At 46.4% G+C, this 12,062-nt stretch overlaps 1 protein-coding gene across 1 annotated transcript in view; it reads right to left on the bottom strand.

The window, feature by feature from the left end:
* Window positions 1–12,062, bottom strand: part of TMEM26 (transmembrane protein 26) — a 96,536-nt gene that overhangs the window by 26,734 nt on the left and 57,740 nt on the right. The window contains exon 2 of the mRNA XM_082268456.1: window positions 9,778–9,856. Coding sequence (XP_082124582.1) covers window positions 9,778–9,856 — 79 coding nt within the window. The remainder of the gene's footprint in view (window positions 1–9,777; window positions 9,857–12,062) is intronic.

Genomic DNA, 12,062 nt, shown 5'->3' with positions numbered 1-12,062 from the left:
CCAGGCACACTTCCGGTTCCGGCGCCGCATGGAGTAGGTGAGCGCTCTCCAGCTCCCGCGGCGTGCCCTCCAAAACCGGCCTAAAAAACCTGCCCACAGCCCAGGATCAGCCTCGAACCCCCCTCCGGAGGTCCATCGACACCCAGGGACCCGGCGGTGCTGTTCAAAGTCCGGCCGAATGGAGCGGTTCCTCGAGAAGGCCGCGTCCCGACCTCCGCCGGCCCCTCCGCAAATTGAGGCCCCGGTCTCGGCCTGCTCCGGCGCGGCCGCGGAGCTCCCAGCCATGGACATCACTCCGCCACAGCCGGGCACGACACAGCAGCCCCCTACGCTGGCTCTCTCCTCTGCAGGGCTAGGCACCTCCACGGAGCAAATAGCTCAGGCTGTAGCAGCTCTGCTAAACCCCACCATTGCGGCCTCTGTGGAGAAAGCGGTGGCTGCTGGCATGGCCAGCATAAAGAAGGAGCTGGAGGCACATTATAAGAGGCTTAATGAGGCTGAATCCCGCTTATCTAATATCGAGGATGAGGTGTACCAAATGCAGGGAACTGAACAGGCTCAGGATAAGCTTAATCGCATCATCATGGATAAGTTGGAGGATCTGGAAAACCGATCGCGTCGGAGCAATCTGCGATTTATTGGGATTCCGGAGAACATTGCCCCCTCTGCCATTCCTGAACTTTGCGCAAAAAAAATCCCCGCTGCCTTGGGGCTACATGGTACGTGTGTGGTCGAACGGGCCCACAGGATGGGGCTTTACTCCGAAGACCGTAAAACCCCGCGCCCGATCATTGCAAAATACCTGAATTATGCGGACAAGTCTGCTATCCTACAAAAATTCCGGCAGACTTCCAATTTCCAAATTGAGGGCATGAAAATTCTAATATTTGCGGACTATTCTGTGGATGTCGCAAAAAGACGCAAAGCCTTTCAGACCGTATGCTCAAAACTGCACCAGGAACACTTGAAGTTCACCTTTGCCTATCCGGCAACGTTGCGCCTTCGTGCACCTAACGGCGACCAAATGGCGTTTCAGGACCCAGAGGAAGCGGAAGCTTTTGTTCGCTCACTTCGCCTGGGGGATCAGGGCCCCTCTTTTTCTTCATCTGCTAAAGCCCTTCCTTTCTCCAGACCGCTAGATCAAAGGAGCCCCAGTAAGGAACCTGCCAAACGGCAAAGATATGCCGATGTGGTCAGCTCTGGTCGCCCGAATGTTCACCGTTGATCTGATCCTCCTGACTGTCTCTGATTTGCACTACTGGGCCCATGTATGGGCCTGTTCCCACTAGGACGTGGGCTTAGAGGACTCGGGGTACTCCCGCCTTTCCCTCAGGTTTGATATCTATTTTGCTCTGTTTTATTGGCATGTCTCTTTTGTTTGTTCCGATGCCTAGGTATATCGTTTACTGTTTCATGTATTTTTACACTGTGTGCTCCTGCTCTTCTTCCGCTTTGTACACCCCGGCTGCCCAGAATGCCAGAAGAGCTGGGTACCTGAGCCATACTGACCACTCGGACCATTAAGTGGGTTTACTACCATGGTTGGACTCGGGGGCACGCTTGGTGGGCTGGGCTCCGTGTTGTACACATGCGGAAAAAAGAGAAGTTCTTAATGCTTACATTGTTATTCTGCCGTATTGCATTGTATGTTTATGCTCGGTTTCTCCCTGTTTTCCTACATTCCCTACCTTCTCCCCTCCCCCCAACGAAGGTGAGCTTCTATCCTCAGTATGCGAGCTCTTGGTTCCGAGAGCTGTCTAAGGTCAGACATGTAATTCCGGTGTTTTACATAACATTGCCCCAGAGTGGGGCTAGGCCGACCCTGCATGCTTCCAGTATAATTCCCCTTTTTCCTGTCCCATGCCTATAGTGACGTGGAATGTTAAGGGCCTCCGATCCCCGGCTAAGAGGATGAAAGTCTTACGACACCTCAAACGGTTAAAGGCGGACATTGCTCTTATCCAGGAATCGCATCTGCCTGCGGAGGATATGAAGCGCATGGAGAAACTCTGGGTAGGCAAAATAGTAGGGTCACCTTCCTCCGGCCGCAAAGCCGGGGTGATGATACTGTTCCATAAGCGCCTCCCGGTGGAAATTCTTTCCACAGACACAGATAGTGAGGGGCGATATGCATCCGCACACATACGGCTTCATGACACTGAGTTAGTTATATCCAACATATATGCCCCGAATGTCCTGGACCACTCCTTCCACGCCACGATTGCGGCCCGGCTCCTCTCCCTCCCTGATGTCCCCCGTATTGTGGGCGGTGACTTCAACGCGGTAATGGACCCGGTTATGGATAAATCCACGCCCCGGCAGGGACTGCGCGACACCCTGCGAGCTGACCCCACTCCGCTAGCGTCGTTAATAGAATCACTCTCCTTGTCGGATGTTTGGCGTCACTCGCACCCCGCGGATCGGGAATACTCCTTCTACTCCCACCCCCATAAACGTTTTACTAGAATCGATTACCTGTTCTGCACGGACTCCCTCCTTCCCCTCCTGCGCGACGCCACCATACATGACATCGCGATCTCAGACCACTCCCCAGTTTCAGTATCTCTACCATTTGCGGAATCCCCCCCGGCCCCCCTAATTTGGAGGTTCCCTTCCTACCTTAAAGACAATTTGGATTTTGCCCTGTACCTTCGTCGTGAGTGGGATGATTACTATGTGACGAATAAACAACACAGCAGCTCCCCTCTCCTCTTCTGGGAGGCGGGGAAGGCCTTTTTGAGAGGTCGTATTATTTCCTATGCGGCGGCTTTCAAACGGCACACGAATAGCAGCTACAAAATGGCTAGTGAACGGTTGGCGGCGGCCCAGCGGGCACTGATACAGGCCGACACCCCCACGGTGCGCACGGCATGGCTTGAGGCTAAACGGGACTTTGACACTTGGGCTGATAGGGTTGAAATGATGCACAAAGCACATCTTGCGGCGACATTACACCGCTTCGGTAACAAGGCCGGGAAACTGCTTGCCAGGTTATGCAAGGGCCCGATGTCCACCACGCACATAGGCTCGTTACGGAACAAATCAGGAGCAGTGGACTCCACTCCGCAAGGGGTGCAGGGGATCATGCGCGACTTTTACGCCTCGCTATACGCCTCCGAGGCCATGGACAGCTCAGTAGCTGATTTTTTCCTATCTGGGACTGAAATCCCCAAAATATCCGAAGAGCATTTAAATACACTTAACGCCCCGATCACGGCGGACGAGATTGCGTCGACTATAAAACATCTTGCAGCCAATAAGTCTCCGGGCCCCGATGGTCTTTCCGGGGAATTTTACAAATTAGTCTCCCCTGGTGTGATCCCGACTCTAGTGGACGTGTACTCTTCAATTTGGCACGGCGGACCCTATCTCCAGACGGGTAACCAAGCCATTATCAAGCTTCTCTCGAAAAAAGGGAAAGATCCGCTGGAGCCGGGCTCATACCGGCCCATATCCCTATTAAATCTTGATGTCAAGATCCTATCTAAAATTGTGGCCACGCGTCTGGCCAATATCATGCCGCATCTGATCCACCCCGCGCAGTCTGGGTTCACCAAGGGTCGTTCAGCCACTGTTAACATAAGGAAGGTCCTGGTTGCTCTGGACCAGGCTCGCATACACCCTGGCCGAGACATGGCTATTGTGACTCTCGACGCCGAAAAGGCATTTGACAATGTCAACTTCCAATGGCTGAGTCGGGTTTTGCACGGCATGGGCTTTAGTGGACCCTTTGTGAATCTCATCACTTCTATGTATCTTACACCATCAGCCAGATTGTGTGTAGGGGGGGCGCTTACGGACGAGTTTAGATTACACAAAGGCACTAGACAAGGCTGCCCCCTATCGCCGCTGTTGTTTAACCTCGCTCTAGAACCCCTCTCCCGGTATCTACTGACCAGAGCCCCTCTCCATGGTATTCGCATAGGCTCTCAGGAGCTGCGCATATCCCTTTTTGCAGATGATGTTCTACTGTTTACTTCAAACCCCACAGCAGACATCCCCGTAATAGTTTCCGCGTTCAACAGATTCAGACTGTGCTCGGGTCTCAAGATAAACTATTCTAAAAGCGAGATCCTCCCTTTGGGAACTGGCCCCCCTCGTCCATGGGAAAGGGAATCCCCATTCATGATTGCATCTAATCACATTACCTATCTGGGTATCAAGATAGGACGCACTCCGGCATCAATTTACACTCTGAACTACCCCCCCTGGTGTCCAAAATAACGAAGGAACTGGAAAACTGGAAGGAACTGCCGTTGTCGCTTTTGGGGAGATGCCACCTTATTAAGATGGTTAGCTTTGCCCGCCTTCTCTATCTCCTGCAAACTCTTCCCCTATTAATCAGACATAAAGATGCGCAAACCCTGCAGAAAACTTTCTCCCGATTTCTATGGCGGGGAAGGAGACCGAGAATCTCGTATAACAAATTGCAACTCTCCAGAAGCGACGCGGGTATTAACTTGCCTAATCTGAGAATGTATAATCTGTCTTGTTTGCTCAGGGCTGCTCTGGACTGGGTATCACAGACCTCACATTACTCTAATTATGAACTTGAGTCTCAGATGGCCAGTCCATTCTCCCTAACTGCTCTTTTGCATGCCAAATGGGTGACGCTGTGCCCTGATCTACGTCAAAATATACTTTTGAGGGACACTGCCATAGCGTGGAGGGAGGTACGAAAACTACTGAAACTGCCAATACACTTTTCCAAATTCCTTCCAATACGGGGTAACCCGACTTTCACTCCAGGATTGACCCATTCCGTGTTCCACCAATGGGAGGAGAAGGGTTTGATTACCTTCGGACAACTGTGCGACACCAGCTCGGGTACTCCCCTTCCCTTCCGGGTCGTTAAAGATAAATTCGGTGTCCAGGACAAGGACCTTTTCTATTGGACACAATGCATTCACTATCTCTCCTCAACCACTGGGAAACCGGGGACCCGCTTTCATCTGTCTTTAATTGACTCCCTGCTGGATGCTGACACCTATACTATTTCCACGATCTACAAGCCCCTCTTGCGGCAATGCCCGCCGGCCTTGTCCACCTCTACTGCCTCCAATTGGCTCAAGGACTTTCCAGGCAATGACACGTTACCCAATATGGTCAAGGGTCTCCAAACCACCCTTGCTCTAACTCCTAACTCAATTTGGAAAGAGACCCAACTAAAAATCTTCCATCGGGCGCATATTCCTTTTCTATCGGACAAAACCATGCCGGACGCCCACAAATGCCCTTTGTGTCTGGTGGTAAGACCTTCACTCCACCACAAATTTTGGTCCTGCCCCGGTATAAGTCACTTTTGGGACCAAGTCCTTTTGTACATTACGGACGTCACCAAGTTCAGCCTACCCAAGGACCCTATGATACTCCTGTTCGGCTACTGGGACAAGAGACTCCAAAAATGGTCTAGCCCCCCCTCTGGGACACCCCGTGTGTGGATCCTGACTTGTCTACTAATCGCCAGGAGGACTATCCTAAGCAACTGGATCTCCACATCTCCTCCATCTCTCTCTCGGGTCAGATCAGAGCTCTCCACACTTCTCACAATAGATATCGCCAATACGGACTTCTCAGCTTTATCTTCAAGGGAACTCTTCCACCTGAAATGGGACAGATATATAACTTACACCTTTCCCCAGACTGATCCCACTATGGCTCAATACAGGTTTAACTTCAGAGACTCGCCCAGGACCTTACCCCCACAATCAGATTCACCTTCCAACCTCAAGGACCATTGAGGCCCCCCCCCCCCTTTCCCTCTCCACCCACCTCCCCCCTACTTTGCCAGCAGACGTTCTCTGCTCGGACTTCCTTTATGCTTAAAGTATGAAAATGTTTTTGTTACAGCTGTTGTTGTGTTCTGTGTAATGTCTGAAGAATTTTCAATAAAAAAAAAAAAAAAAAAAAAAATGAACCAGGCATGGATCCCACAGGACTTTTCCGTACCTTGTGCAGAATAGAGATGGATACCGACCTTACCCAGCCATTGTTCTATTTTTGCTCTTTCTCACTCTTTTGGGGTGTACCCTAATTTAAAATGACTAAAAAAAAGCAGTGTTGGCTACCTCTTCCCCCTCCACCACCGCTTCCACCTACACCGCCACATCCACCGCCACCTCAACCTCCCTCCTACTCCATATGGGCCTCGTCCTTCACAGATGAAGAAAAATTTATATTTTTCTGTTTTTTTTTGTTGTTTTAAGTTATTTCCCTATCCACATTTGTTTTCAGAGCACTTGCCATGCTCTTAACTACATTTTGCTGCCATTTGCAGCACTCTAGCCCTTTCCATTGGTTTTTTAGAGGCATTTTAGTGCCTGAAAGTTCGGGTCCCCATTGACTTCAATGGGGTTCGGTGTCCGGGTAAAGTTCGGAAAAAGTCCAGGACACGGACACGGACACGGAACCGGACTTTTTTTCAAGTTCGGCCGAACCCGCCGAACACGGACATCCAGGTGTCCGCTCAACTCTAGTTGTAACAAATGAAAAGTTTTTGGCTCCTTTCACATTAACGCCTCTCCAAAGCAACATCATTTCTCAGGCAACTTTGATGCGACTTTTGGGGCAATTTTGATTTTACATTCTTTGGATCAAAGTTGCATTACAAATTGCACCAAAGTAGTGCAGGCACCTTTTCAAAGTCGCTGCAACTTTAAGTTGCAGTGATTTGAACTGGTGCCATGGAAAATAATGGTCTGCGATTGGTCATGCAAGTTTGATGTCCAAGGTCACATGACAAATCGTACAACTGTGAATGAACTCTTATCCCATTTTGGGTGCAAAGGTGGAAATATGCTTTAGGTATCCTACTTATGACTCTCTAGTACTGTTTTTCTCCCACATTGGACTTTCTAGATCTCTTCCTTGTGTGCATTTGTAATCCAGCGTGTAAGAGCTGACTCGTTCTCAGTGTAGAGAACTATAGTATTGTTTATTATAATCTACAGGATTTGTTATCAAATGATAAACGGATATGATTGTGACAGATAGGCAGGATTAGATTACAAGTATAATTATGAAATAAAGTTGCATAAGGTTCTTTAAGGATTTGGAATCAAAGAACAAAAACACATTTGATTTTTCAGAAGTTATTTTGGAATGAATGAATACTGCTTTCAATGAGAAAAAAACATACTGGCATTATTTCTTGATGTTTCATGTCTTGATGTTCTTAATGTTTCATGTCTGCCTACATCTGAGCTCTCCACACAAACCTTACTATGTACTACTATTTACTACAGTGTTTCCTATAGTATATGTAGTAAGAAGAGAAGCAGACAGCTAAATGGAATGTAGCAGTTAAAATACGTCAGTACATCCTTTCCTGAATGGGATATATGGAATGCTGTGTCTGGAGCGCCGTGACATCACTTTAAGATTCATAATCGGGCCCTGTTTCCTCCTCATGTCCAAACTGAGTTTACTGTGCCTATGCTGGCTCATAAATTGATGAAAGCATTTTTTTACCTCAGTCATTCAGTATGTGTTTTTGAGTGCCTCAGTAAGTCATTCTAACCAACCATGGAGATGAACCATCAACATGAGAAATGCCTAACTGTACTTTGAACTCAAAAAGTAATGGTGTAAGTAAAGTAACCCTAAAAAAAATAAAAAAAAAAGATCCTGTTCCTTTAAGGCATGATCTATAGCACAGTGCTTGTGCTGTGTAATTTGTCCCTTCCTCTGTTGTACAATACCTGGTTGATCCTGCCTGTTCCTGTGTCCCCCTGTCTGTGCTGACCACGGGTATCATGGCTGCTGAGCCATGATACAGTGGTCAGGTTACGTGCCTCCTTCAGCCTGCTCTCTGCTTTGAATATCTCCCTCTCCCCCTTCCTCCTTGCCTGTCAGCGTGAGAGCGGCTTTCCTCCCCGCTCGTGCAGCAAATATACATTGTTTCATCTCCAGATTATGCTGCCATTAACTACAGTGTGTGTGTGTTTTTTTTAAATGAAAAGGTTCAATACCTTTTCACACACCGCCGCTGTGCGGTCACGTGATCATCCTTTTATGGCTGGCTGACGTCACCGGGAAATCTCTGCCCTTCCCGCTTCTCTCCATAGATCGGGGAAGAAGAGCGAAGGGGGATCATGTGACCACACAGCTGTGGTGTGTGAGAAAAGGTATTTAGCCTTTTCATTAAAAAAAAAAAACACAGACACACATTATAGGTAATGTCAGCATAATTGGGATGGGATACACCTAAAGTCACAGTGTAATTTTACAAACACTTTAAGGCTTGCTATTGTATATTACTGTAAATTGTGCCAAAGCAGAACCCTGTACCTGTGTCTTTTGCCTGCAATTCTTCTGGCAAAACAGCAGTCCCTAAGGACCCCTGTGCCTTGAATTTCATAGCTGTATATCTGCAGAGTCAAATCATCTAAGGCACTGTGGGGTTGATTTATTAATGGAAAATAGGCTGTTCACTTTGCAAGAGAAGTTGCACTTCGCAAGAGAGTTTCCCCCAGTGCTTAGTGGTTGTGAATTTTAACTTTGCAAAGAATACCTTTTCACGTGAAAGAAAAAAAAGGCATTTATGCTTGCACATGATTGGATGATGAAATTCAACAGAGCTACACCTCATTCTCCAAGCTCTATGGCAAATCCCCTCGCAAAGTTCAACTTCCCTTGCAAAGTAAACAGCTTTTTTGCCTCTGTCTTTTCTGTTAGTTTTCTGAAATTTAAAGTGTGATTTTGGTGGTGTCGCTATTGTGCTACATACCATGCTCCTTGCTGGAGGGGAAGATGTACCTGAGGACCTGCAGATAAGCATCTGTAATATGCTGGGAGTATGTTGAGGGATAAATGAACTCTTGTGCATATGCTTAGTCATACCTGTCATGCCAGCTTGGCCAAAGAATCATGAACCCTAAAAAAAATATGGTGGGACGGTGGAAGCTCTAGCATTGGAGGGAGGTTGCAGGTATCACAGCACTGAAGTGGGACACTTTAATTGGTAAGTGTGCCATAATGTTGCACATTATTGAAAAAGCTCTGGGGAGGTCAAACACTTTAATGCCGCATTACGTTTTAGATAGAAAGTATTAGAAGCCCTGTCATATTTTTAGTGCTATCTGTGGCCCTGCTGGGGTGCTTTTTCTCATTTTCTGTACTGATGTTCACACATGCAGTAAGATGGAACTCCCTAACAGGGGCACACACAACAAAAGAGACCCAGAAGGGTTTCAAACCCTTCTCCAAGCTAAACACAAAAGGCTTTAATTGCATCATGTGTCCTTGTGAAAGAGAACTCTCAATTTCTTGACTTGGTGCTCATACAGGAAGTGAAGGAACATTTCCCCAGAGATAACTTAATTTTCTGCTGATACAATGTGTTGAGACATAGGGGCCCGGGTTCATGTTCCTGCTGCTCCATGTTGAACACTAGATGTGACGTCTGCACCAGACACTTCGAGTATATACAGTATATACATGAGCCGGAGGTGACTACTGATGATGTCTTTCCAGTTTGTTTGTTGGTTTCCCAGTGCATCCTGGGATATCTCATACCTCTAAAACAAAGCAAAGCTTACTCTGAATAATAGCCCCTCAGAAATTGCAGGTGCTGTTAGCCAGCCTTGTCAAAGAGGCAAATTGCCACTTTGTCTTTGCTGATCATAGGCATAGGCCTACAATACACCAGAAACCTTTCCTTTTCCAATAGCATGGCCAGTAATGCTTGCAGACCAATGGCTTTCATGCACCTATAAAGGTAAACAATACTTTAGCAAATATACACAAGGGTAAGATATTTCTGGCCATAAATCTTACCTGATGATCATGGTTTATTTCAAGAAGCCACAGAGATGGCACAATGCTTGCCAAATAGCAGAATATAGGAGGTGAAACCCTGCAGGAATACAAAACGGGTTTTACATGATGAACATAATTAGTATTTTGACATTTGGACTGCATCTAGCCAAGTAGCCAACCAGTAGCTCTTTTTATTTATTTATCTATATGACACAAAATAGCAATAGCAAGCTCTGTCGATATTCTTTTCACACAAGACTTTTCAATCACTTTTACCTCACTCCTATAGCTACTGCTTACACTTTCTTCCACACCTAAATACACATATTCCATATAGGCGCAGGGGATACACTTCCCTTTTTTTACTGTTATCTTTTTTTCACAACCAGTAGCTCTGCCTGCACATAGACCCCCCCCCCACACACACACACACATTGGACCATTTTGGACAGACCAGAGGGAGTACAATTAAATTATTAACTAAGTTAAAGTGTTACTAAACCCAGGACCCTGCATTCACTATAGTTGGTCTTCCACAGTACACAGAACAGAACATGGAAATGCAATTATTTTAGTAACCATAAACTGCTAAATACCTTTTCGTATCAGCAGTATATAGCAGTCTTATGACTTCTATCAGTGTCTGGTTAAAGCTTGTAAGAGGAGTTTTTATTCTACTCTGTCTGTCCTGTGAGGCCGCAGGACCCCTGACCCTCTGTCTGGTCCTGTGCCGATCTAATAAAAAAAAAAAACAACTCTCCAACAATACACACCAAACTGAGCATGTGCAGAGTGACTCTAAAGGCTCTGTCTTATCAGGAGAAGGTTAGGGGACAGTGGAAGAAGGGGAGGATCAGAAAAGACAGGCTCAGACAGCTTTTTTGCACAATGCGGAGGATTAACCACTTAGGTTCCACAGTGAGTATAACAAGCATGCTTTTGCTGCATATACAGACTGATTTTACTGTTGTGGGTTTAGTAACACTTTAAGTTCTACTCAAAGTAGTACTTTGGCTTATTATAAAACATACTGCAGCGCTTTCAGCAGACCTTCACCCCATAAGTGCCCTTACCTCCCTGTACCCTTGCACTCCTTTTTACTCCATATAGCAAACAAGCATAATTTTTTTTTCTGTCTATTTCCATTTTTTTTTTTTTTTTTACTCTGGCACCGTTCCCCCAATTTCTATGCTCGCCTAGGCGAGAATCACATTTCCCTGCTCCCTCATACTCCTGAGATATCATGTCATAAATCCCAGGCGGCTGTAGGAGCAAATACACAGAGCAGGCGGTGGACAGACCTGGCATGCACCCTGAGGGGCTATTTTAGAGCAGCGCTTGGGGGCATTAAGAAAAACCCAAACCTGCATTTAGAGAAAAGCATACTGGCATAATTTATACATAAACACACTTGTATGTGTGTAATTTCAGCCTAAAGGCTAGAACAAATTCATGTTAAAATCAATAGAAATAAATTACGTGCATATTCTTTTTACGCATAAACTCACATACATACACGCATCAATGCATGGAAATGCACACCAGATCAAGTATTTTTTACACTGGATTTTTCTGCCAGCTGCTGGCAGAAAGATAAAGTGTAAATGGGTATATTTTAATTTGCTGGTGTTCATGAGGCTGAAGTGTATCTGCACTTACAAATTTCAGTTAGTCTCCAGGAAAGGCCCACAAATACCTATTGATCCTGCCAATTTATCACACATAATACAGCTTCCTGTGATACTCCTGAATTCAGTGCTGACACTTTCATATAGGCTGTGCCTGCTTGACTACAATGGAATGAAGAAATGTTGCAGGGGGTGTGGCTATTAATGTTATCACTACTGATTTGCAAGGCTGTAATTTGTCATCCAACACCGGGCCACACCTAGTCCTGCCCACCTTTCTGTGGAGTGACAGCACTGGCCCTGTTGCCAAATCCCTCCCACAGTAAGCTGCAGTGCCTAGAAAGGGGGCATGGGATACACAAATGAAGAAGGGATGGATCAATCAAAGAAAGAAAAGGATTTTTTTTTGTTTGCTAATAATTTGATATTTACAAGATTTAATAAATTCTCACAACCACAGTTGTACAACTGATAAGTTACTTACATGTATTTATACAGTGCTGACAGTTTACACAGTGCTTTATACATGTCACACATTCACATCAGTTGCTGCCCGCATGATGTTTAAAGTCTGAGGTTCCTCACTCACATATTAGGGCCAATTCACCTACGAGCATGTCTTTGGAGTATGGGAAAAAACTCACATAAGCACAGGGAGAACATGCACACTACATG

The sequence above is a fragment of the Pelophylax lessonae genome (assembly GCF_965119305.1).
Source record: "Pelophylax lessonae genome assembly, chromosome: 9".
Classification (NCBI taxonomy): domain Eukaryota; kingdom Metazoa; phylum Chordata; class Amphibia; order Anura; family Ranidae; genus Pelophylax; species Pelophylax lessonae.
This window is presented reverse-complemented; position numbering and strand designations above follow the sequence as displayed.